We start from the raw sequence: 27,540 nt of genomic DNA on the forward strand, positions 1-27,540 counted from the left end.
CTATTCCCAAAGGTTGCTCTGCTCTAGTCCTATGTCACTTGCTTCTCATGTGCAAATCACCGCACTGGGACTATACTCAATACTGGATCAAAAATCACATGGTTGGTGAATTAGTTAACATGTATGCTAAGTAATGGAATCATGCAGCAAATATATTTAAATAGAGCTGTTTGCAATGCATTGATGTTTGATTCATATAACCATGGATCTATTAAAATGAACTGATAGGGTATTGCTATCTTAGGCCTGTCTCGAGTTGGATTAGTGACCATTCATTTGTACTGCAACAAAAAAATCCCTCCTACCCAGAAAGGATTTTTCTCATAGCGCGCAATGTAATCACAAACTGCTCGAGTTCGGCTGACAGGGCACCTACAGCTGTCACAAAGATCGAATTCTGTGATAATTTTTACCTATTTTCAGATCATAAACTTTTTCTCTGCCCCAAATCCGTATGCTGTCTTAAAAAACAGCTTTTTAATTGTCAGCTTCAGCCACGCTCTATACAGTATGTTCGCTCTAGCTAAACTCAAGGACTGATTGGTTAGAGCGGGCCACAGGTTTAGAACATGATTCAGAAGCTCCTGGAAGCATAAACACTATCATTTATTATCATTTATTTATTATTCCCTCCCTCTTATCGTGCAAAGTCTCATGTGGGGTGTAGCTGAACTGCGCATTGGTTGATGGACAGGGCAGAACCGGATGTACCAAGCTGCTAAAGGCTAAACTCGAGACATGCATCATTGAGCACTGTGCACTTCAATGACTTTAAGCCCCAGGGTTTGTGTATAACTGATAATGCTTTAGTAATTGGCAAGCTGGAGTTTTTGTTTTGTTTGTTTTTTACCTCACAACTACATTTGGTTTCATTTCACAGCACAGGAAAATTAGAATTTCTAAAAAAAACACACAAGAAATAAAACAACTAAATGTGCAAATTTGGTCTATTACTATATGACATGTCAACACTTTGAATTCAAGATTTTTGCCCAAGTTGATTCCAAAAACATTCCGGTAAAACATAACTATTCATTATTTCTTGAAGTGTTTTTAATTCCAATTGTTGAGTGAAGAAAACTGGTTTGCATGGCCAAATACTTAAACAGCACTTATGAAAAGATTTTATGAATATGAAGAAGGATATTACTATGCAACCAACCAATTTTGTACATCAGACGTTTATTAATATAGAGTAAAGTAAAGTAGATCACGTAGCCATAGTCTTAGCCGTCATTACAGTCAGTGGCATGTTAATACTCTGAACCATAAGGCAGCAGTGACGTGACGGTAGTACGTGAAATGGTCATACTAAGTCCTCTGAGGTCAAGATTTACTGAGCTCTGACAACAAAAGACGGGATAAATCCTGCCTTGAAAATCGCTTGTCTGGCTGCTCTCCCCCTATAATTATCACTGCTCTGAGAGGGCTTTGTCTTACTTTGTTTTCGCTTGTACTTTTGTGTTAAAACAAGGCAAAAGAATGTAGAAATGAGTGAGATGGTTTAGTCTCAAGCAGGTGTTAAGACAATTTTGTGATTAATGATTTTGTTTAATTGAAGAAGGATCCACAGCATGTTATTGGTTTACCTGGAATGTTCTATAGAATGGCAATAACTTAAAAACAGCATTGAATAACTTTTTGGTGGTGGCGGAGACATGTTTTAAGCAAATCTGTGAAACATGTTATCCAAAACAATAGCGTTTCCGTAGCGACAAGCAGGTGGAGATGTTTGAGTCAGGTTTGTGGAGATGCAAGCCCGCTCACAGTAAAGATCCATGTTTTTCAAAACTTTTAGCGCAATCAAACCATCCCTAAATACAAGATAGATGTGTTTTATGCCATTCTAAGAAACATTCCAGGCAAAGCAATAACATCTCCATGGATACAAGCTCGTAGCAAGCAGATCGTACAACAGAAAAGTTTCATAGTATGCCTTTAAAAGATAAAAAATATTACCTCTAGGTCATTGAAGAAGAGTCTGGAGTCAGCCAAATTGAAAATCATCTCCTCCATCCACAAACCAAGTGATACGGCACGCGATGAATCCTGCAAAGAAGAAAGCAAAATATTAAGATTATGAACAAAAAAACAATTACTAAAATCACAAGTAAACCAATGTGTTTCAGAGTAATGTGATTTGTCAAGTTTTTGCCCGGTCTTGCAGCGAGTCGCTAATGTCGATCTCTAGCCTAAGGGTCAAAAATGTCATATCTGTCCATCAACCATAGCTTCATTAGAGTTTGTAAACTACTGCCTGTGGTTTGACCCAGTTTACCCACACAATGCTACCACAACAGCTGTCTTTTCATTTAGGTGCGGTATCAATTAGGCAATAAATTACGTTCTGAGAAATTTGGCATTACATTCAGGCCATTACCAAACGCCATTACTCTTGATATTATCGCTACCCTGTCAAAAATGTCGCCAAAGTGTCTCCTAAAAACTCCTTTTGAAAACTCATCAAATCAACTGGTATGATGTGGTTAGAAGAGAGACAGGTGCAGATGTGTTGTTGCCAATCAAACCCCAAAATGACTCTTATCTGTGTTTAACTTAATTTTCCTGCTTCCTCATAGAAATGACATTGACAATTTCTACCAGCCTATGAACATGGCTACTGCTAATGTTGACTTAGTCCTATTTGTACAAGATAGTCTTACTTTTTATTTCGTTTCAAATTTCATTTCTTTGCTCATAATTCAATGGTCCTGAACGCACACATGAACACAAACACTGTGTTTAATGAGACATAAAATACAAAACATACAATTTCTATTATTTGCAGAACTTACTTGCGAAACTAAGTAGTACAGTCCTGTATGTCGAATATAAAAACAAGAGGCTGGGTTGTCCAAATAAGATTGATTTTTTTTTTTTAATTATCGTGAGAATGATCCAAAAAACAAGTTTACATAAAATTTTATAATGACAAAATAAAAAAAATATACAAGGCCATAGTGTAATTGCTTCATAAAAATTATATAGGTTTAAAGTATATTTGACATATACATATGTTTGTTTTTTTATTATGACTTGGTTTGGTCAGATATTAGGTCTACCTGTGCTAAATATTTATCATAATATTACAAAACAAAACAAAAAACAGTTGCAAATTACAGGAAGTTACAAAGAGTCCTAAAACAGAAAACCTCTATGTCAACTGTCAAAATGCAGACAATTTACACACAAGGCAGTTTAAACCTTCATTTAACAAAATAAAGGTGTCGCTATTTATTTTTATTTGTCTAATCATAACTGTTATGTAATTTAGACATGTTTCGGACCTTGTTAACAATATGGTTGCTAGGTAAGGCAGATTTTTTTTTGTGTGAAAACTTACGTCTAATGATGTTAACTATGTTTTAGAGAAATGAGTGGTGCAACTCTAACTCTGACTTTTAGAAAATCATGTGAGTTGGTTGCATAAGCACAGATTATCTACTCAAATGTTGATCTGATTGTTAAATTATACAACATGTCAATAAGAAAAATCAAATCCATGCTTTACAAATTGCACTCCACCTCAAAATCTTTTCGAACTGACCTAATTTGTCGTTACGAAATGCATTTTGAGGGACATTATAATTCACATTCACTGTGAATCAAAAAACTGTCAAGTGATAAAGATGTGTTATTGAGCAAGACTAAAAAAGTAGGTGTGTGGGTACACCATATTGTGTTGATGGCAGCAGAGCGTTGAAATTTGGCAATAAAAGAAAGTCAAATGAGCCAGTGTCAGCCAAAGGTGAACAGGAGATTAAACGAAATGATGAAGACTTGACAACTGTAAACCGTGGCTGCTGGTCGGTGCATCTATGCTAAATACAGGTGCCAGGAGTCATAAGGTTAGCACGACGAGGACGAGAGGTGAAAAGCGATGGGCTACAACAAGAATGAATGGAAGAGGGTGGGGTTATGGCTTTAACGGTTTAGCCTGCCTGCCCTATAATTAAGTTATTATCTGTAATTAGCTCTGTCAATAGATGGCTTTATAAAGTGGTGTTAGGGACAGGGCAGGCTTCGAGGCTGGAATTTGTAAAAAAAACAACAATGACCCATAGTCAACTTTCATCTTATGCAAATTAACTGTATGAACTTTTAATAACATTTAGGGATGACAAGTTGAAATTAGCAGCTAATCAGATGACATAGTAACTTAATCATCATTTAAAAAAACTGGCTATTAAAAACTGGTATATGTATTATTAAGAACTGCATAATTTATCTCCTTTTAATTTTGACCACCTATTCAATTTGAAGTGTTTTTATTGCTACAAAAAACATGCATTCTTACAGGGCTTGCCTCTCCATAGTTCTGACTTGTAATTTGGCCTGGTGACATCACTTTCTTATCTCGGTGGGGATAGTTAAGTTTAATGCCATACTGGGTGGCCCTCTGGAAAAGTTACATAGTGCACCTTTAAATAAAGACAGTGTGCAAAAAATAAATAAAAATAAAAATAAAGTAAATTCTAAAAATAAAGTAAAAATAAGTAAATTCTCTACTTGGATACAGACCCATTTGGATAATATCATTTTGGCAGTGATATGATATTTCAGTCTATCTATCTGAGTGATATCAGTGGAGGAATTTCAAAACATGGGTTGTGTCAGTTTGGCGAACGCATTACTGTAAAGATAACACTGATTCAACTTTATTTTACATTTTTTCTACTCATCTATAATAAATACTAATGGCACATTTAAAACTCCATTACGGAAACAATAGAAGACGAAGAAACAACTTGGTGAATGATAAATTTGACAATGGGGGAGACATTACAACCACGAAACACGCAGCTCTTGAGGCTTCACTTTTGGCTGAAGAAGAGACTTGCTGAAAACTACCATCTTTCAACACACCATTAGTCTCCTCTGACTGCTCCTCAACCAGCTTTTAAGTACAGCTCTTAGCAATTGTTTATGGTAAAACTTAAATCGTTTGACAGAAATGGGAAGAACCTGGCATGCGAAAAAAGGAAAGCAAAATTGATAAAGCGGCATATAATTTGTGCCAAAATGGATTCGTCAGCGCGAGAGCTTGTATGACCTGTAATGCTTTTGGTTTTGTTAATCTGTTTTCCACAATCATTTGTCTAATTCTTATGCTCCTTGTCTGCTTTTTGAAGTCTGAAATTGTCCAAGTTTTTAGTTTCAGCAGCGGGATGTTCGGGGCATGTGGGTGGAATCAGGAATTTCTTGCACATGAGTCAAATTTCAACATTTTTGCTCTCTCTCTTTTTTTCTTCGCTCTTTCGCATTTTGTCTTCCTATGTTTTCATGATAAAATGCAAAGCAAAGCACCTGGAAAACGCTCTCAAATGTCCGTCCATTTTGTGTAAACTTGGCGAGTGTGAGAATTTATGGCAAATATCCCCTTAAGCTAAATACAAGAAATACGCCATTGTTAGCTTGTTGTTAGCTTCCTAGCGTTTCGGGTCAACAGCTCAGTGTCAGTCAAACAGCATGACGCGGGAGCTAGCTAAACACACGCAGTCAAGAATGAAAAGAAACAAGAGGGCAAAGAGGCGAAAACAGCCAGCGTGTGAAAATTATGACATCTTCAGCAGTTTGTCAAATAAGACCAACATGATAGAAGAATACACTGGCTAGAACTGCAATTTGTAGCTCCTTGTAATTATAGCAAATACAGAAATGGAAAAAGAATATATGTCACAGCATTTAGACAAATTAATGTAGCCTATGAAAATAAAAATTGCTGTTGAAAAAAAAATTAAAAAAAATTGTGGAGGTTCCTTTAGATTATATTAAAAAAAAAATGTATAAGCCTATATCTTTTACCTGCTACCATATTTTTCTGTCACATTTGCAGAATAATTTAAAAGTACACTAAGTAACTTTTCTGGTCGAAGGTGCACCACCTGTTAGTCTTCAAGGAGATGTTGGTTGCTTTGCTAAAATGTTCCACAGTATAGCATTTAAGTTATTTATGTCCATGGAAACAAGCAGGTGACGTCACCAGGTCAAGTTACAGATCAGTTCTGTAGAAAGGCGAGCCCGCTCACAGTAAGAATTTGTGTTTTTTCAGATTTTTTAGCAATAAAAACACATGTAATTAAATAAATGGTAGATATGTTTAAAGTTATACTGTCAAACGTTCCAGGTAAAACAATAACAAGCATGTTAGCGGCTGTCCACAAAGCTACATAGGTCCCGTTTAATACTAAATTACAAAATGTATGACTATGCGGAGACATTATTCAGACTACTGTATATGCTTTATTATGGATTATGTAAACACATATATAAGTAAAAGTGAAATTAGTTGAAAAAATGTTGGTCTGATGATGTAGGCTACACTTTTCGGTTACTACTGTGTCTACTGGTAATGACTTTTTCCCCTTTTCAAGATATTCTCTTCTTTAGCTTGATGGCTACATGTTTTTATATGTTTTTACACAGTTTGCCTTGTGCTAAGAAAACAAATTTTACTTGCACTTTTCATTTTCTGTCGTTAGCGTTGAGGATTTTCCAAGGCCTCATAAGCCGCTGTGGAGAGCCTGTTTGCTGTGCTGACATGTGGGCTGTTTGTGTGGTGCTGGCAGTGGGGGTCTCTGCGTTCATACCTTGCCAAATCGTGAGGAGAAGGTTCCCGTGAGGAGCGAGTGGAAAATGATGATGGTTTCATCCAGGTCCCAGATAAACACCCTCTGCGGAGCAATAACACGGACAGTATGTAACGCTAACCTCATCAAACGTTTATGTGAGAGCGACCCTCACTGGGAAACACAAACATGGAGGACTGCAGCATGTGGAGAGTACCTCGATGTCCGAGTCCAGAGGAGGCGCAGGGTCATTCACTCTCTTCCTTCCCCGCAGCTTCCCATCCTGGGCTCTTCTCGCAGGGACGCCCTCCTCTTTGCCCGGGGTAGGGGGGCTTGGGGGTGTGTGGTACTCTCCTGTTTTGGTCAATAAGAAATACAAGAATGGTTATACTAGTTTAGGCTTCACATATTAATGTGGTGGTGTTAGGGATGGAACAGTTTCCAAATCCAATGGTGCATTATTTAATCACAGTATTATTTAATCACTGTATTTATTTCACAGTACAATATGGGTTACGATTTTTTGAAGAGGCTTACAGAATTGTAGATATGCTACTTTTTTCCTTTTAAAATACATTGACAAGCTTTTGGTACTAACATGTCATATTTCAAAAGACTAAGGTTTAAAAGGTGTTACATAAGTTATTTCTTCATGTTGACGGCACTGAAACAGAGCCAAGAATCATGGTCTGTGTAGTTCTTTATGCTTTTGTACCTGTTGCTGCAACAAAATAATGTGTTTAAGCAAAGAAGCTTTTAGTGAAAGTTGAACTTGGACTCAGTAATACAGTGTGTATTGAGTCAGTGTGGCGTTATTCAAAACAGCTGGTGTTGTTTTTGTTAACATTTTATGCCACTTTGTATTTGAATCAATTGCCGCTGGTAATGGATTTTCATATGAATGATATTTATACATTCTTAATGTGGTACTTGCTATATTTTATTTATTCATATGATTTATTTTATTTGGAAAAATAAATAATAAATATGCAAACAAGATGTGTTGCTTAATGTGTTATAACCATAGCCTTGTTAATCTTCTACATCTGTTCATAGGAAGCTTTTATGAAGCTAATAAGATAATGTAGCATGCACATTTTTATCTATGAATATTTCTATATGTGAATTTCTCTGCCAATTCAATAGTGTTCTATATTATCTTATTAGAGGAGACGGCATAATCCCTCCATCAATCCCTCAATCCTTTTCAGTTGAAAATGGCTTCTGGATGGAGCTGAGATGTCTTGATTGCAAAAACAGCATCCAGATGACCACTGTTAAAACCCTCTCTACATTGAACCACCCCTGGATGAATGACAGGCTATACCATATAGAATATTACTGAACATGAAATTAATACACTTATACATATTCATATATAAAAATGTGCACAGTATCAACATCAGTATATCTAGTATTGTTTTAGATTTCAGGTGTAAAATCCTTAAATTAAGCGACTGAGTTGAAGGCATCAACCTAACAGATGTTTGTACCTGTGTGCGACTCTGGGCTGTGATTGGGCAGCATGACGGAGTGCTCTGGATGCTGATAGGCCACTGGAGCTGTGATGGCGCCGGGACTGATGTTGCTACTGGTTAGATATGGACTGTTGTAGTGTGAGTTGTAATACGACGAGTACTGGCCTTGACTGTAGCTGGAATATGCAGAAAAATCCTGCAAAAACACACACAGTTGTTTAATCTTTCCATGAACTTAATATTGATACATTTATCCTAGATTTTATCACATGATTTACTTGCTGGGTGGGGTTAAATGGCGCTGAACTGGAAAGCGTGTGGCTGCCTTGGAAAATTCCTGATGAGATGCCACCACCTGAAAAAGATATTTTGATTTTAATTTCGAGAGTTGGAGTCATAAAACAAAACACTGAAACCAACTTTCCAGACATTTCGAATTTGGATAGTGCAGATAAAGTTTGATACTCGATTTCTGAAACCATAGTAAAACAAAAACAACAATTAAAAAAAACAACAATAAAAGCGTATGGTAATAGTAATGCTTTCCCTAGATTATCATAATAATAAAAAATCTAAACCTACAGCATTTTTAACACAAATATGGTAGAACTGTTAATTCATTTAATCAGGTTGTGGTAAAATTACTTTGACAGATTTGGTAATACTTCTTCTAAATCTGTTCCATTTAATCATTATTTTTCATTACTGATAACTGCTCAAATGAGTTTAAAGGTGCATAATGTAACTTTTCAGGTAGAGACCACCAGCTTGTCATCATGGAGGTGTTATTGCTTAGTCTAAAATCTTATCTTATCCATCTTTGGCATCATCTGTAACTGAAGAAATGTAATATGGATAGGTTTTATGCCACACTCTGGGACATTCTAGGAAAACCAATAACATCTCCATGGAGACAGCCTGAACCAGAAACGTTGCCTAGTGCATCTTTTAATATATCAGTTGGTAACTGGGTATCATTATTGTGACAGTCCTACAGCCAGAACGCTAACAGATTTTAGCGAGCACAATTCAGATTAAGTTTGTATTATCTCATTACATCTTTTAAGGCTTGTGGAGAATATAATGAGTTTAAATGTCTTAGTGTTGACAGTTCATTGCTTCAGGAGGTATAAGCTTGAGTTATGTTTGACATCACTATACAGGTGGGAATCTGGGTTGCCTACTGCTGTGGCTAATACATCTTCCCTGGGAACTTTTACACTCAAAACAAGCAAAAGAATGTCTTCCTTCCAGCAACATACCCTCCTTTTCACCCTGCATCTTTGCATAAACCAAAAGAACAAACTGTTGTGTTTTGTTGTGTTATTTCTCAGGTAACTTAACTGTCTTCACCTGCAGCAGTGGGCAATAACCTGGTAACCGTTTTGTATTGTCTCTCTGGTAGTACATGTATTGTTAAATATTGTAGCTGACAGCTGAGGGTGGAGTTGAATCTATCCAACAGTCAGGCAAGAGTTTTCTTCAAGTCTGAATACGGGACCCAATTTTGGAAAAAAAATCAAATAAATATCAAAACATATATTCTAATTTAGGCTAGATTTATGGTTATTTTTGTAAATAACATCACAGTGAATTTTAAATGTGTCCAAACAAAATAGAAAAATATCAATGACTAAATAAAGACAGGAATCGCATTCATCTCAGAACATGTGCAAAAATACTCATGAACATTCCGTAATGTTTTTCAGTAGCTGCGAAAACATTTTAACTGAAAATTGAATGTCACCTGTTCATTAAACAAACATATAATTTACTATTTGTATGTGATCATCCCTGAACATGACATGTTGGCAAGATACACTTAAGATATTATCACTAACTATCAAGTGCTATGTGTTTTATATCTGATTTCAGTTGAGCATAACTGACATATTAAGTAACATGCTAACAGCTGAATGTGTGCACTCTCATTCATTTATTTGTTCAATATATTTATCTGGGACGTCAAATTAGGATTCAGTTTCTTTAGTTGACGCTATAAATGATAAGTTTACTGAGGCACCCAGAGAGGAGAAGTAGGTGAGTCTCTTTTATCCTGGAACTCACTGTTATTTGATTAAGTAAACATTTTATTAGTACATATGTAGTATAACATTCAAAACAACATTAGAAATCCATAATATGATAACCAAAATTAATACAGCAGAAACAATATTAATAGGATATTCTATTCTGTAAAAGCACCTTTTATGAGCTTTTAACCATGCGAACAGTGTTCCTCATCATTAGCTTATTTGGAGTTGTATTTTGATTGATTCATGCTTGTTTGACTAATGTTACCTGACCTGCATTTGAGACTTGAGAGCTCAGCCAACTTCAGTTTTCACCTACCCTCTATCTCCGCCCACTACTGCTCTTTAATAACTTGCACTTATTCCAAAAATTGGACTCTAAGTCATACATGTAGGGGTAAAACATGTCGCATAGCCATTTTTAACAATACAAATCAGCTGTTGGGTACATTGAAATTTCACTATGAAGAGGTGGTGCTTACTAAGAAGAAAGAAAAAAAAAAAAACAAGGAAAAAAAAAGAAAAAAGTATGACTTAATATCATGGCTATAACAGAGAATTGTACTTTATTTTATTTATTTATTTTTTATAATTTAATAAAGAAAAAACTCAGCTCAATTAGAGTTATATGGAATAGGTATTGTGTTGTTTTCTTGTGTTTTGGACATTGCCTTTGCTGCTGCCATAATGGTATAATTTGTTTATACTGATGAGCTATACTTAACATACTTCAATACACTTAACATATTGAGGGAGCAGCAGCTCATAAGACAAAACACAGCAGATCCGTCTTGAACCAAAATCCTGGTCCGAAACCTAAACAAGAAATACAGAAGGATCTTGGATAAACAGACAACCCCATTTGGTTTCACTTGTGCCAGTCTTCTCATGCACTGGCCTGGCTTCACCCACTGCTATGTTGTATGTATACTCTACAATGGCTGACATGGAAACAGATGCAACAAACATTCGGTTGTTGTGGCCCCTTTAAAGCCAGTTTTGAAGTCTGAAGCTAATGATATATGGATAAAAATATTCAAACAAATCAGTATTTTGTTTGGAAACTTCTTTTTTTCATTCAAACTGCAGCATATTTAAATGTTTGTGGGTTTTGCACTCAACTAGGGTGAACTTTGATGATCCATCTCAAAACACGTCATATTTGTGGATTGAAATGTTTTAGAGAGACGATTTGTCAAGCTGTAATTTAGGGTCATCATTGCACAATAAGACCTAATACGTAAGACCGCTTTTGTTTTATAATGACATATTGCTCGACAGGCTATAGAAGGGAACCAAATCCGCTAGTCTTACATAACATGCCATGAACAGCCTTTTGTTGTTCATATTCATCAAGTCATACACATTGCAGTGGAGAAATTGTATATGAACATTTGTCTAGATCCAAAAGAATTATTAATACTAGTGCAAGCACCTTCTGCCATTGGACTTGGCTTGGCTCGACTTGGCTTGGTTTATCAACTACGTAAAATTGGTTAAACTGCTTCAATGAACTTCATAACTCACAAATACTACATAGTACAAATAGGAATGGAAAATATGCCTAAAATCACATCACAATTCTCTTGTATCCAAATCGCGGTTTGATTTCATCACAATTCTTGTACACTTAGTATCTTTATATTGCCCTAAAGAGGTTGTTAAAGTAATTTACTTCTTCAAAAATCCACGCTTTACTGTAATTAGTTAAATCCTTACATAGCCTGACCAATAAGAGGTTTGAGTTGGAAAAATTCTCTGTGCTGTTGAGCTGCAGCAAACAGAAAATGATCATATTATGACAATTTCATATCGTCACTTAAATGAGATTTCAATTCACAATTCAATTTTTATCACCATATCACCTGGTCTGAAGTACAAGTACACAAGTAACAAGATGTTTACTCTGTACGAGATGTTTTACACTGTTCATGGGTTTCAACTTCCTGTTAAACGCAATATTTTGAGGACTTTTTCCCATTCAAAAAGAAATATTTAGTTAATTGCTAAGGTTAATTGCTAATGGTCCTACTTTTTCATCATTCTGAAGCCCATGGATACATTCTATACAATCCCTTCTGCTTCACACCACTTGTAATACAATTTTAACATTTGAGGACAAGGCTATCTCTTTTACTGCTAAGAAAATATTATTGGTTGACCTAGAATTCTCTCACTAATCATTACGGCGCTACTTTTGTTGGCCTTATCATACTATAATTCATAATATAATTGAATGATCTGTTCATCACAAGCCATTTCACATCGTTCCCATATTACTAAATTGGCATTTTCTATACTTAGTTATCTCTATTTTCGACCCCAGCAGTCCCCCATGCACTGCACCTTAACCTCTCCCCTCGAGCTCACACAAGGTCAATTTCACGCTGCTTTTGGGGCCATAAAGTCACACTGAGCGAGTCATGCTTTGGGCGCCGTCTTTACTCGAGGAATGCGCGCAACCCCGGTCCACTCAAAACACCCGTACGACACAGGCACCAAATTTTCAAATATTTGCTGTTTTTACCACGACCTTTTGCTCATTGTTCCTTTTCGGCCTCCTATCTGCAGTACTTTCCCATCCAGCGTATGTTTTCTCACTGGATTGCCTGTGTCTTTTGCAAGCGGACAAGAGGATGCATGCTGTGTTGTTGGTATGAGTGGGGAAAGGGGGAGGGATGGAGGGGGGATGACCCAGAGAAAGTACAGGCGGGTGGGGAGACGTGCGACGCCAGGAGTCCAGACCGCAGCTAATGGGGAACAGGTGTGGCACGGGGAGGCAGAGGTGATGCCAGGACCAATGTGGATGTATTAAGTAATCATAAGAGTTAAGCATTCACACCTCACATGCTAGCTTGCCTGGAATTTACTAGCCAAGGCTCATATTGGTGCTTATACTGTGGGATGTTTTCATATATCGGTATCAGTAAAATTTCCCAAAATATTTAACCTTTCTAATGGAGATGAACAATCAAGCTGCGGCATGCTTAGAAATCATGATAAAACATACAACTAAATTATAAAATCTCAGCAAAAATATGTTTTGTTATAGTTTTTACTAAAGAAGAAAGTAGCCCTGTCAGGATTATTGCTATATCGACTTTTCGTTCAATATATGAAAGCTGGAACAATATATTTTGGGCCTCAACATTTATCATGAGTACTTTTTCTACGTAAAAGTGTGGCAATTTGGGGTATTTTTGTAGTACAATCAGATTTGAGCTGTGGAGGGATGAATAAGTCCCTTTTATGACTAATTATCGGTACATCCTGCTGTTTATTTGTTGCAGTTCATGTCTTTTAATGAAATGGTTCACTGGGATTATCTTACATTATTCAAATCTTTATTAGTGGCATAAAGTAGTTTCAATATTATCGATTATCACAATATTTCTCTGTAGCGATATAGCATGCTTAAAATTTGAAGCCTAGGTGAAAGTTTGTGAACTTAACTTTGACTTCACTTCTATATAAAACCATATCAAATTAGAACATCCAGTCAATCATGAGATATATAATGTAAGTATAGCATACTCCTAATCTAACTGAAAGTGTTTAAAAGTAATTGAAAGCCAGATATTAAGAAATTATATGCTTCAACCCAATTGCACATAGAAGGTCAAAAGCTCACGGTTAAAAGCATGGCACCAGGGAGGTAAGTTAATACTGTATGTCTCTTAAAATAGTTCTATTATTGTTCATTCTGCAAGCAACTTTTTTCTTTCTTATTATTGAGCAACCGCATTTGCAAGAATCAACAGTGCTCTTCTATTCTTCTCACCACAAACTTGGAAGTTCACTGCTAATCATATCTACAATAATTTATGGGTCAAAATGAATAATCTTGACATGTTTGACTCTTAGATCTACCAGCAACATCAGATTGCCTAATGCAAATATACAGGTTTCTGCAGTTAAGTAATTTTAAAGAATCTGAAAACAATATGGCAACAACTATAATTATCATACCCATAATAGCTACAACCAATTATAATCAATTGCCCTATGTCGGTCACTAGCTTCACATACAGTTAATGGTATATGGTTATGGTTGATGGTATATTTTCAAGCGTAAACTGTAGGTAAAAGACAACGTCACTAACATTTAAAGGCACAGTGTACAACTTTTCTGTTATTTCTTTGACTGGAAGGCCCCACAGCATTGAACTTATCTATCTAGCATTTATCTCACTGTGGATGTTTTTTGCCCAGTAATACTCAATACTTCGGCTAATATTAAAAAACTGCATTTGACGGCTGCTTGTCTCCATGGAGATAGATAAGTTTAATGCTATACTGCAGAACAATAGGCAAATCGTTAACATCTCCACTGAAAAAAGCAGGTGACTCTCCACCAGAAAAGTTACAAAATGCACTTTCCAATTGTTAAGGCTACGAATTGAGCCTTTATAAAAAAATAAAAATAAATAAATAGATAAGTACAAGTCCCCATAAAAACAAGTACATATATTGTTGGTACTGACCATGAGTATGCGAGTAGCTGTAGAGACTTTGGCTAGGAGGAGTGCTGCTGAAGTTTGAGTATCCCAGAAGGCCTGTCTGTCCTGGAGAGTGGCTCAGACCATCTTCTGTTTTGATATCTATGGGAATAAAATACGCACATTTCTCTACACATTGTAATTGAAATGTATGAATATTTCAGGATTTTTGACTCACTGTAGGATGGAACGCTGTAACTTTGTGCGTGGTGGGTGTAGGGTGCGTAGGGTCCTGCCGGCTGGATCGAAGGGCTGTACTGAGTCTGTCCGTAGGCAGCCATGACACTTCTTCCTTGTGAAACTGCCCTGGTAAAGGAACAATTGGGTTATGATAAAAAATAGGAAATGAACTATGTTAACATTGTGTTCCTTTTCTGTTGTGGATTCATTTGAAATACAATAGAAGGGAAGGACTGACTGGTATGGTATGGCATGCTTTTATCTGTTATTGAACAATAACACATTAACCAAGACAAAAGTCATAGGAAATATGCTGGTGCCAAGTTATAGCATGAAAGCTAACCCTGATTATATAGATATCATATGAAGTTAAAAAAGGAACTCAAATATGATGTTTACTGTAGGGTTGGACTCAGAACATTGATACAGCAATATATTGTGACGGACTTATATTTTAAATTCATTATACATTTCAGAGTCACTTAATGTCATTAATATAGAACCTGCTAAGATAAAAATGAATGACTCAATTCTGTTCTGATATAAAGCACATTATGGACATGAAATTCAAATGTTATTTTCCTACTCAGCACAATGAAATCATCAATTGAGTAAAAGTTTAGGACCCCTTTCTTAGTATCTTTATATTGGCTCAGTCATCTGCTTTTTCTGTGAGTTCACACTTCACTATGTTATTTCAATCTGTCACTCACTCAGAGCCTTAGAGATGTTGACTAATAGGAGTGGGTTGGGAAAAGTGTCTGTGTTTTCACTTAGAACAAAGAAACACTGACTCACAATCAGAAAATATCACCAAAGTGGAAACACCATCATCACCATAAGACCGAGCTCTATTGTAATATGAGGTTCTTGGCAATACCCAACTCAAATGTGCTGTAGGCAGTACTCACCTGCAGTGATAATGTAGTAGGTCCTAGAAGTGAGGCAAGAGAAGACCTTCTGGAAAAACAGTAAAATAATAAAATATTACACGTTTGACAGGAAATTGCATTGCTCATAGCCCTGTCGAGTTGATGTGTTTTGATACTATCTCCCACTTGGAAGCAATACAAACAGTTTCATCATTATAATGGCTTGTAATTTACGTTATTACAGACAAATAAAATAGTTTAATCTCTGTCATTTATACTGATTGAAAGCAAGCTACAGTTTATTCAAAGAAAACACATTAAGGATAACACTTATAATAAAGATAATATGTGTAAGGATTCACAATCTGGGAAAAAATATACTTGCAATTGAAATGTATGTTTAAAAAGTGTAATTCTGTTGTCCACTTTAGGGGCATTATAGTTTGAGAGAAGACTCAGATATGAACTGATAAAATAATACAAGAATCCCATGAATTTCTGAATAAAAAATGTATAGATAGAGCAATATTTTTCTATTAAAAGAGGATATTATGCTGTCTGAATAATTGCAGCCTTGGTGATTTGATAATTACGTTCATTCAAATTGTAATTTTGCTTGTGATATACTGTGTAGTCCTAATAATAATATTTTTTTTCTGCATGTTCTCACCTACCCCTCGTCACAAGGCTTCGTCCACTTGATCCTTTCCCACTCGAGTCAGTCAGAGTTTTTTAAAGCCATCAACTGTCCTGTGAAAACAAAGACAACATGCCATTTTAGTGACTGACACCCCCAAAACTCCCCGAGGTGAAGCCAAAGGGTTTTCAACTGGATTACTAACTCAAAAGAGTACAAAGCCCCAAAAACATAAACAGTATGAGACAGAGAGAGAGAGATGTGAAAAGTGCACTCATTATTGCCTCCCTGACAGCTGAAATTACAACTTTGAACAAACTAGACAGGTGACATTGTTTCCATGTAAATGCTGACTTGCTGGCACCACATGCGCAGTTGTGAGTAATAAAATCAAACCAATGCCAGTACGAGGTCACGCACAGGTTATAAAGGTGTGTCATCATCAGCAGGATAAATGCCATCATTACAAAACAATGGAGGGTGTAAGAGTCAGGGGTCAAAAGGTCAATGATACGTGAAGTGGTTGGAGCACGCAGCCGGATGGGGTCAAAGTGATAAACAAATTGGAGCTGAGAGGAATGCTCCAGCTAAATGAACAGGTATGGAGCAAGAGCGTGTTTAAAAAGAGGTGTGGTGAGGTTATGAACTTTAGGGCAGCGAATCACAATATAATTTGATACCAATATTAGGAAATTACAAGATGTACATGATGAGCAAGCTACTACAATATCTATCTATCTCTGTATTTATTAAAGCTTTTTACAAAATAAACACAATTTTTTTCCAAACAAGCTACAAAATGTACTATAAATTTTCTTTCGCATACTATTTCTATAGAGATATATATCCTGTATCACCATGTATCACAATATTATCTGTAGTTATTTTTCACAGCCTGAATAAAGTTACATTCACTTAGTTAAGTTAGTTAAGATGTTTATTTTCTGAGTACAAGGGTTACTGTACAAAACAAGATCAAGATCATCACAACATATTGTACTGAACCGGCTGATGGCACCTTAGTTGACCAAAAATATATTACCTTATTATTTAAGAGCCTGTACACCAGGGGTGTTCATTACATCGATCGCAAAGGCATTTTGGGTAGATCACGTCCCGTCATCCATCCAGTCACATGACTAATATACAGGACAACAGTCAGATGACACCTGACCCTAGGTCACATCATGGGCGCTGCACACGCATAAACAAGCACGAGTTAGTTTAACCCTATAGCGTCGGATCCTATCGTCGCCGATAGAGCGCAGTTGCGGACTTTCCAGCCGCGTAACTCTGCAACTAGTCGTGCTCTCATGTAAATTCAAACGGCGTCTCAAAGCGGAGGCAAAACTTATCTAAATATTTTACCATCATTACGGTAATCTGCCTCTGGTGTCCCTCGGAGGTGACGAATGAGAGCGCGGGGGCTGCGGGGATTTTCCCAGTCATTTATTCGATGCGTAAAAGAAAAAAAATACAGATGGATGTGTAAAATAGAAGTAGTTCTGTGAAAAAATGCAGTAAATTCTGATACTTCGCTTAACATGATTTTTATGGCTATAAAAAAAGACATAATCGTAATCAACATGATTAGCTCTGTTATCACTTTCAAATGAAAAATGCAATTTTACTACTGCCCGAACTATGCATCCCTCACTGATTCTATTCAGTGTAAGTCAGAGCAGTAATTATCATACAGTAATTATGAACATTTAAGAAGTTCAATTGTGTTGTGCAGTATTATCTCATGACGTTGTGCAAGGTACATCAAAATGCACTGTACATGTAAGAATTCATAATACATTTACGAATAAATATATGTTTAACATTTTTGTATTAGGTGGTAGATCTTTCAGACACGATCATTTTAAAAGTAGCTCACATACTGAAAAAGTCTGAGCACCCCTGCTCTACACGATTCTTTTTCCATATAGGCTTATTTGAGCAAAATTTGTCTTGCTCCAATACAGATCTATTGTATACGCAGCTCTTGGGCCCAGAATAAACCTGTTGTGTGCTGTATGCATCTTATTAGAAAGTAGTTTATTGCTAATTGTTGCTAACTTGACACTCACGGCAAACTCCACACTTGTCTCTGAAAGTTGTGAAAAGTGCATGTTATCATGAAGATCATGTTTACCAGTAATTCTCGAAAGACATAGAAGAAAATTACCAGCTGTCACTAACTACTAGTGTGCACTTGTTTTTATGCAAATCACAAGCTGAAATGTCCCTTATAAGTTTGATATAAGATAAGACACCAATCTAAACCAATAGGTAAATCATAAAATCAGTTACATCACAGAATATGCTGACAAGTCATTTGAAATCAAATCGTCCCTGTCAGAGTAAGACTAATGCATGTAGCTTGCATTGTCTTATATTTCAGTCCATTTGGAAAACACCAACACATTAATAGTAAAACCTGATGTTTTTCACTCTACGGTTATTAATCATTATTATTTATGGCCCTATTCAAAGCAATGCCTGGCAATCTGACTCTCTCTTTCTCTGGGTGCCTAGGGGCCATTCCAGTCTGGCAAAAACTGCAGCTAACTGTCTGACCCCTGGCCCTGCTGACAAGCCTCAGACAGAGACGGATGGGCGCAGAATTATAAAAGCAACTATGGGAAGGGAGAGAAGTCAAAATTGTCCATGAAAAAAGCAAATGATGTGACAGTCATTATGGGAGTTTTCTCATCAACAGGAGCGTTCCCTCTGCGGTTGACAGCACTCGCAATAATGTGGGTGTTACAGCGATTTGGAGAAACACGCAGGAGACAAGGAAGTAAATCTCACGCACTGTCAGGTTAAGCTGACGTACAATAACTTTAAATACCCTTAGGCTCAGGGCGCTTTAAACTCAAGGGTGAGGGAGTGAGTGCTACTGTTGTATGGATTAAAAAAACACTAACTATTTACACTATATTAAGAGGTGGCTAAGCAATTAATTGAATTTTAATCAAATCGTCAATAATCAACTTTTATATTGAGATGTCTACAACCAGTTAGAGGGGAAAATGTTAGTGTTAGTGTTAAATGGCACTGACTAAAAGTTTGCCTTGTTTATTTGTATTAAATTACGACTGAAAGTCATTTTTAATTCTTTTTAACAATAGAAATCTGTGACTGATCATAGCTGTAGCGGTAGATAGATCTTGTGGACACCTTACATTGAAGATCTACTTTTATTAGAGTATATACTGTAAAAACTATAGCCATAAAATGTGATATTTTTGTATTAATAAATTGAAAAAAAAACAACAACAAAATAACACCACCTTGAACAACTCCATTTAGGCTTAAATACCAAATACACATTTTACTAGAAACTCAACTATTATGTCTAGTGGGGTTTTCAAGTAACACCTGAACAACCAGGACATCAAATACTCAACTCAACAATACTCAAGTTTTAAGTAGGTTATAAGTATAATGTCTAAAACAAAAAAAGTAGAACATATAAAAAGACCAAATTACTTAGAGTAAACACAGACACAACTACAGACAATGTCAAGTTTTCGTTCCACAATTTGAAAACCACTGACCTCATCTCACAACAGCTTTCATTTGAGTGACCCGTGCGCCTGTCCAAAGACCATTAGAGACCTTTACTCAACCTTTGTAAGTGCAGTTCAAAGTAACACAAACCCAGCAGCACAAGGAGGAAACTAAGTGGTGCTTCCTATGGGGCAGCAAACTGACCAGGACGCCTGTTTTGTGCCCTTTGACCCCAACACTGACCCTTATAGACTGTAAAAATCACTTTCTGGTTCAGGGTGTGGTTGTGACAGAGCGCAAGAGGCCATGGGAACAACATGATAGCGGAGGAGAATGAAACACAAGCTAAAACAAACCCAGCAGGATCAAGAAGAGGGGGGTACAGGGAGGCACCGGAGGAGGAGGAGGCCAGGTCCGACAGCCTAACCCGGGCTTGGTGTTCCTGAGGCAGCGTGGAGCTTTTCACGGATATCAGATGATGCGCTCTGTGCTGAGAGATTGCAACACGTGAAAAAGCATTGTGCCATAAATTGAATTGTTATATGATCGGTCAGAGAGTTGCAATGGGCTGATGTGGATTGGACTCATTTAGGGCAGTAAAAACAAAGATACAAGATGTGTCGAATGCAAAGTAAAATATTAGATCCCCCAGTAAGAACAATGAATTGGATTAATACATTTTACAAATATTTTTTGATCACATAAGAAGAAATTAGAGATTGCATTCTCTCTCTCTCTCTCTCTCTCTATATATATATATATATATATATATACATATACATACATACACACACACATGCACACACAGACACACACAGGGCTAGCCAATGTTATACATCATAGAAATTTAATTTAATTCAACTGTCCTCAACTGTTCAGCCCTACTTCTACTAACTTTTTAATGAAATGTATTGCTTTTGGTGAAAAATAAATAACACAATAAATGACTCAGAAATGTGCTTTAATTCTACCAACTATGAAACCCATCTACAGCTGGCACTCCTGCACCACTACCAAGACCTTTAACCTTTCACTGAAACGTCATCACCCCTCTCCATTAGTCGAGTGACAAGGTAACGGTGTGTGGACTACAGAGCCATATGGGGACCCACCTGGGGCACTCAGCTGACCCGGGACAGGCTGCCTAAAGCAGCCCCAGGGAAGGGGCACTCAAGCCTCTGTCACTGATAAAGGATATCAGGCAAGGGCCCAGTCTGTGAGTTATATGTGTGGAGGACCATCTGCCAAGGCACTGTGTATAGGACGAATATTGTCTTTAAAGGCATTTAGCTCAGTAAGATTTGTAAGGAAAGAACAACTAGAAAAGACAATTGTTGGATGAGAACCATGTGGAAACAACTGACTGATAATATGCCAGAGAGTTGTTTCTCTGCCATGGTTCAACATCAGAGAAAGGAAAAGTACTAACTGGGCAGAGCTGACAGCTCATTCTGGAGCAAAATGCATTTATCTGGCACATAAAATAATTTGTTAGAAGATTTTCTAAACATGCAGCCATATTTCTGCCAAATTGCTTGTGTTTACACATTGTTCTGTTAAAAAAAACACATCTGATGCCCTGAGAACAAACTGGGAATGACACAAGGGAAGGGTACACAGACTGAGGCATTTCTGCCAAATATCGGCTACATTTTCTATATTGAACTGTTACTGATATCTGGAAAAACCATTCGATATCACCAATACCGAATTTGGAACTGACACACTGACCAATCTCTAATGTATATGACATTGAAACACTTCAGTAGTAAGATTGTATCTGTAATGAATCATGTTCCTTATTCTAAAAAGTTCCTGACCAGTGCAAATAAAGAGGAAATAAATGTAATGAAATGAATGAAATATTAAACAATGATGCCTTCTATCGCTACAATAGCAGCACTGTGTGCAATAAACAAAACCTCTTCATTAGGAGGTCCCTATTAAACGCTGGGGTGAACTTGTTTGCCCTGTAGGTAATTTTAGCTCTGTAACTCGTGTCCTTTTCTTTCCATTTGAGTAACTTCTACCACACAGCCTCAGCGTCAAATGCCCCAGGTTTAAAAGTTTTTATCTGGTCAGTTGAATAGGATTTTGTTGCTAAAAAGATAATTTCATTTAGTCTCAAAAGAGGATAACCTTTATTCACCTTAACTATTTCTTCTTAGGCTTTCCCACTTGTTCTAAAATTTAGGCCTGGTTTTTTCTAGCTTCAGTCATGATTTAGACTTGGTTATTCCAGCTCTAGTCCTTAGTTCCAAGGTTGTATTGGTGTGTGTTGTTAGTGCAGCCTAATAATCAAACATTTGGTTAAAACGTGTTTGGGTACTTTGGGGTTTTATAAAAATAGAATTTTAGGTTTGGTATTCATACAGGTTCCTGTTTTATGCAGCATTTTGAGGACTTTTCCTCATTTAAAAGATATACTATTATCTTTTAAAGCACATTGTGCTTGTGTCTGCTATATAGTTATAATCTATGTCACCTGTGGATTATTATATTATGATTTGCACATTTTAAATCATAATATTCATCTATAAGAAGGAATAAACAAGTCTACTAACTTCGACATTAGAAAACCGAAGAAGAAGTGACCAAAGGGAGCTGATGTCACTGTAAACATAATCACAACAAAGAGCCGTGTAGTTGTCAGCCCCTCCTATGGGTAGCTGCAGATCATGCTAACAAGCAGTGGATTTTTTAAACATCTGTAATAAAATTACCATGCAAAGCTGCCAGAACCTACGCATATCACAGATTAAGAAAATAAAAATGAAGAATGAAGTAAGTACAGAGCGGTGGGCATATACCAGTGGCGGTGAACACAGGGATTGATCGACAATATGGCACCTTGAAAAGAAGTGATTAAAGATTGCTCAAACATGCACAAATCACTCCGAAAACACCTTCAAGAGGGTAAATGAGAAGGGGAAAAACTGAAACATGATTAAAAGCTCTGAAAAGTCACTATGGCAACAATCCTAATTTCTCATCATTCTAACCCTTAACCCTTTATTAACTAAAAATCTACCTGACACCTCCGTGGACCTATATCTGACATTCATTATTTGATCAAATCTAACACAAATATTCCATCCCAAATCCCCACATGTAACGACCACCATGCACGCAGTGACAGAGGGCGAGAGACAGCTGGAGGACCTCCCAACAGGCCCGCCTCACTTGGGCAGGAGGACTGGACTGACCCCTTCAGATGGTGGTCTGGCTCCAGGTAAAAACATCTGGTGTGGGTGGGTGACGAACGGGTGGTCGCACATGGTCCAGCTCACTGCACGGGCCGGTACTGCGTCTGCTAACGACCCCCTCCCAAAAAGTACTATAGTCCCACACTCACTGCTTTATTAGTCATTAGGACAGAGAGAGTTGCCTGTTCTAGCCAAGGCAGCAGATGACAAAGCGGCCGCCCTAGTTGCTAACAGCTGGCCAGACAGTGAACGGACGCTACAAATTTGTAAATGAATGCAGCTCTGGTTACACTGTAAAAATGTGTTTTGGCTGCGGTGGATTCAGAACTTCTGTGGGACAGTGGACAGTCCTTTGAAAGCAGCCAATGCTAATTTAGAGCAAATTCCTCCGTAAACTGCATTAGGCTTCAAAGTAAGTTGTAACGATCTGAATGAACTTGGAAAATTATAAATGATATTGTGTTACTTAACTATAGACCATTCTCTTTTTGTAGGCAGTGCATTTAATCAAATTCTAATTACAATTATGAGTTTTGTTCAAATCAATTACAAAACTAGTGTCACTGAATAATCAAGATTATTAACATTACTAACATTATTAACTCTTATGTGTGTTCAATGGGTGTGAAAGTCTTGTCACGATACTAAAATTTCAAACCTGATTACGATAATAAGGAACAGACTCATTGCTGATTCCGAACCCACGATGATGATTAAAAAAACTTTCTCTTCTTTGGAATGAGTTTTTCAACATTAAATCATAGTATTTTCTTTATATTCTTTATATCTGTGTAATCCCTCAGTCGTCCAGGTAGGTTCCATAGTGGTCCATGGCTGTATACTAGTCTATTTGGTCTTAAACTTGTTCTGATACAGCTCAAGATCATTCTAAATCTATTCAGGAAAGTATTTTTTTTAGTATTGATACTTTCTCAAATGAGTATCTGATTTTTGATACTTTTGACAGCACTGCCTGATTGTACCTTTTTACTAGTAGTGCACATTTACAACAGTATTTTTTCTATGAGGTTTTCTTCATTAATGACTTAAATAATACTGATACATTTTTATTGACAAAATCGAGCACCTCTAATTGCTAGTTGTTTTATGTTCCTTGAAGTTGTGGAGATGTATCTGTTTCTAAGCTATTTTAAAATACATTTTTGGAACATAGATGAATGAGTTGAATGAAATGCAACAAAAAGCTTTGCTAACAGCCGAGCAGGTGTAGCTGCAGAAAACTCTTACCAAAATTAAGTTGACCTATTAAGACCTATTAAGCTTATAAAGGTTTGCAAATTAAATTACAAAGGTTATTGCTAACATAATACTACAGCCAGGAAGATACAGGAAGAGAGCCTCTTTTACAAGACCTATCCAAACCAATTCACACCAAGTAAAAAAAAAAAATATGACCCTCAAAAAATTACTTATTTCCAGTAGGCATTCCACCCCCAAAGTGATTAGCAGTAGTATGAAATATGATCCCTGTAGGTGACAGTGCAGCGCTGTGTGTGGCAGTGGTTGAGTGGATAAGATGAGGAGAGCGGAGATGGCCTCGGAGACAGCTGTTGTCTGCTCCCCAAGCGCTCCCAGGGGCTTATGGGAGTTACAGGAGGAGGAGAAGACATTTAGGAGGAAGTGTAATAACTCTACAGAGGCCATCAGCGTTATCATTACGGACTCAATGAGGTGTTTGCTGATCTTGCAATCTTGCAATGATGACAGCACAAGTTGTGTTAGTAAGACAGTAGGTGATAAAAAAATAAAAAAAAAATCTGAAATGGCAGATGAAATGTAATAGCTGATTTTTCTTTTGAATAAATGTGTGGCTTTGCTTATTATTTGAAAAGAATAAAAATGTGCTACTCTAACATTACAAACTCAACCTCTTAACATAAACATAAAAAAATCATATGGCAAATTATATACTGTTGATTAGACTAAAGAAAAAAGAAAAAAATGAGAGTGAGAGAGTCATATCATTTTTGTGGGATTGAAACCTTCCACTTAGCACTGAGAAAGAAAAATCTAGATTTCATTTTAAAACTCTATCCTGGTGCATTTCTGACCAAAATTTTTTTATAGGCATTGAGATGAGGAATAAAAAAATAGCAAAGCACTGTTGCTAATGGTAATGTAGAACACATATCAAATTAATTGTTACTATTGAACAGTTAATGTACTACTTCCTGATTGAGGCGTCACATGATCACTGTCATTCAAAACCAGCACGGGATATGTACATCTTCAGTAACTGATATTTCAACAATGAAAATTATTATGCCAATACTGACATGAGATACCTTGTAAAGTGAAGTAATTTTGTGTAGCTTTTTTTTCAGTTTGGTTCTTGACAATGGCGCATTATGTAGCACAGATGAGTTGTAAAAGATTATTCAATTCTGTCAACTGCACAGGAGGTTTTTAGACCTCATCTAAGCTGCTTCTTCAGTTCTGGTCAGATGCTAATGGCCTTATATCTATCGGAAGGGAGGAGCTAACAACACTCAAACTAACACACCTATTTGTTTACAGTTTCTGTTTGTTGGCAAGGTCTATTGAACTCCACTAAGTGTGAACTGTGCAAAAAAAACTTTTGTCCAGTTGATAAAAATTGTACTGGACAACTGAGGGATTACACACACATACGAGTTGCAGTTTGACACTAATTCAAGAAATCAAGTATGGAAATCCCTAAAATAAAACAAAAATAAATAAATAGTATGGTGCCTTTAATGTGTACTTTATAAATGTGCAAGATCTCCAGAGTTTGTGCAACTACAGTTTTATATTGACAGCCCATTTCTGAGCCTTATTGTGATCAGGTCAGTCAGAGAAGAGGAAAGAAAGGGCGCAGAAGTGGATGACATTAAGACGTTTGGTGCAAAATAATAAAAAATATGCCGCAGATAAAGTCAGGAAGAGCCAAGCTTCCTACAAAAATATTTACCATTCCACAAACGTTTGGCCACGGACGGCGTTGGAATTAATTTGTGTTTTCTTAAGAGGGGTGCTTTGAGCTGCAGGATGGGGAATTCTGAACTGCTCCACCGGACTTTTGGGCCTCTGCTTATTCACAATTTATTAGAGCGAGTAATAGAAACCATGAAGTCCAAGGAGAGAGAGAAGAGAGAGCAGAGAGGAAAGAAAGGCAAAACGGGGCATATAATGTTATTAAGGGACAAGCCACAGTGTTAAATCAAATACAACTTCAGTTTATGGTCACTGCTCCTGGATATTATGGGCTAAAATACAGGTATAGAGGCGATTTGGGAAGATTTACAATGCGTCATGTACCTACATTTGATATTTTGCTGCGCGGAGCTGGTTTATATTGCATAATGAGCACTGACATTGCGAGACAGTGTGTGAAATTTATTTGAAAAGGCCAAAATGGGCTTGATTGTGTGGTTGCAATTACAAGTGCAGATTTGAACTTAAACAATGGTGGAAAATAGTTATAACTGTAATACTATCCCACAAGACACAAAAATAGTTTTAATTATATTGCTGTGGAATTAGTAATAGATTAATAAATAGATGAATACTGATTGAATTAAAACTATAGAAAACATCCCTACGACACACTTTTAGGTCACATCGGTTAGAAATTACTTTTACAGCCAATGTATTAAACAGCTTTGCAAAAGGCTTTTTTTTTTTTTTACAAAAATTATCAATATAAATAACATTGAAATTTCCTCACTGTATGACACCACTGGTCCACTGAACCACAAATTTGATAAATATTATAGACAACATCGCATTAACAATAAAGGCATCTTAAAACTAAGTTATTTTTCATTTTTTTATAAGTTGATTTTATTTGTATTTTGTATTGTTGTATTTTTGCAGATTGCGCTCTCTTGTACTTTTTGGATGTAAACGTAATATCCATCCTTGTACTTTTGCTATATCTCCATAAGGATTAAGAAACATCCACTGGCATATTACTTGTCTATTGTTCCTAGACTCCCAGGTACCACAATATTAAAAATAAATAAAAAACACACTATACTACTATTTCTAATACCAAAAGGCCCCATTAACCCCTGTGTCGCCAACTGCTCAGCTTGAGGGAGTAGCTTTTTAAATGTGCTTTGAACGCTTGGCAAAACAGTGGGTGCGTTTCTCAGTCTGGACTCCATGAAGAAGGGGTCCTTGAAAAATATGAATACCAGCCTTTGAAAAATGCTGAGCGAGTCTCCCCTAATTTCACTTAATGAGGGTCTCTGCCTGCCCAGGGAGTGTCCATGTGATTTGGGTGTAATCTTCTGTACTTAAGTTGGGGGAAAAGGAGAAAAAAAGTTGTTGCACATGACTCAAGCAAGACCAAGAAAAACAAAGGACCCAAATTGAAAAGAGGGTAATTCTTGTGCTAATGTCATTTAGTTTGATGTATTTGGAGAGGGGATTACATCTAATCCTAGGTGTTTTTTGATAATTGCATTAGATATTTGCTAGAGATTGAGTTATGAGTAAAAATGCTGAATGTGAATTGCATTATCCAAGGTATTATAAAGACCTTTCATTATACAGAAATAGAAATATGTGTTGTATAT

At 36.7% G+C, this 27,540-nt stretch overlaps 1 protein-coding gene across 4 annotated transcripts in view; it reads right to left on the reverse strand.

Moving 5' to 3' along the window:
- eya2 (EYA transcriptional coactivator and phosphatase 2) overlaps positions 1–27,540 on the reverse strand; it is a 34,634-nt gene that overhangs the window by 6,438 nt on the left and 656 nt on the right. Inside the window, exons 2-10 of one of the 4 annotated variants that reach the window (XM_055221934.1) lie at positions 16,306–16,381; positions 15,671–15,719; positions 14,758–14,880; positions 14,565–14,681; positions 8,326–8,402; positions 8,063–8,243; positions 6,787–6,923; positions 6,591–6,674; positions 1,960–2,049 (exon numbers count right to left, since the gene is read on the reverse strand). In XM_055221934.1, the coding sequence (XP_055077909.1) occupies positions 1,960–2,049; positions 6,591–6,674; positions 6,787–6,923; positions 8,063–8,243; positions 8,326–8,402; positions 14,565–14,681; positions 14,758–14,860 (789 nt within the window). In that variant the 5' untranslated portion in view covers positions 14,861–14,880; positions 15,671–15,719; positions 16,306–16,381. Of the gene's footprint in view, positions 1–1,959; positions 2,050–6,590; positions 6,675–6,786; positions 6,924–8,062; positions 8,244–8,325; positions 8,403–14,564; positions 14,682–14,757; positions 14,886–15,670; positions 15,720–16,301; positions 16,382–27,540 lie in introns of all 4 variants that reach the window. The other 3 variants (XM_055221936.1, XM_033966603.2, XM_055221935.1) reach the window with 3 other exon arrangements.

Source organism: Periophthalmus magnuspinnatus, chromosome 5 (genome assembly GCF_009829125.3).
Source record: "Periophthalmus magnuspinnatus isolate fPerMag1 chromosome 5, fPerMag1.2.pri, whole genome shotgun sequence".
In the NCBI taxonomy this organism is placed as follows: domain Eukaryota; kingdom Metazoa; phylum Chordata; class Actinopteri; order Gobiiformes; family Gobiidae; genus Periophthalmus; species Periophthalmus magnuspinnatus.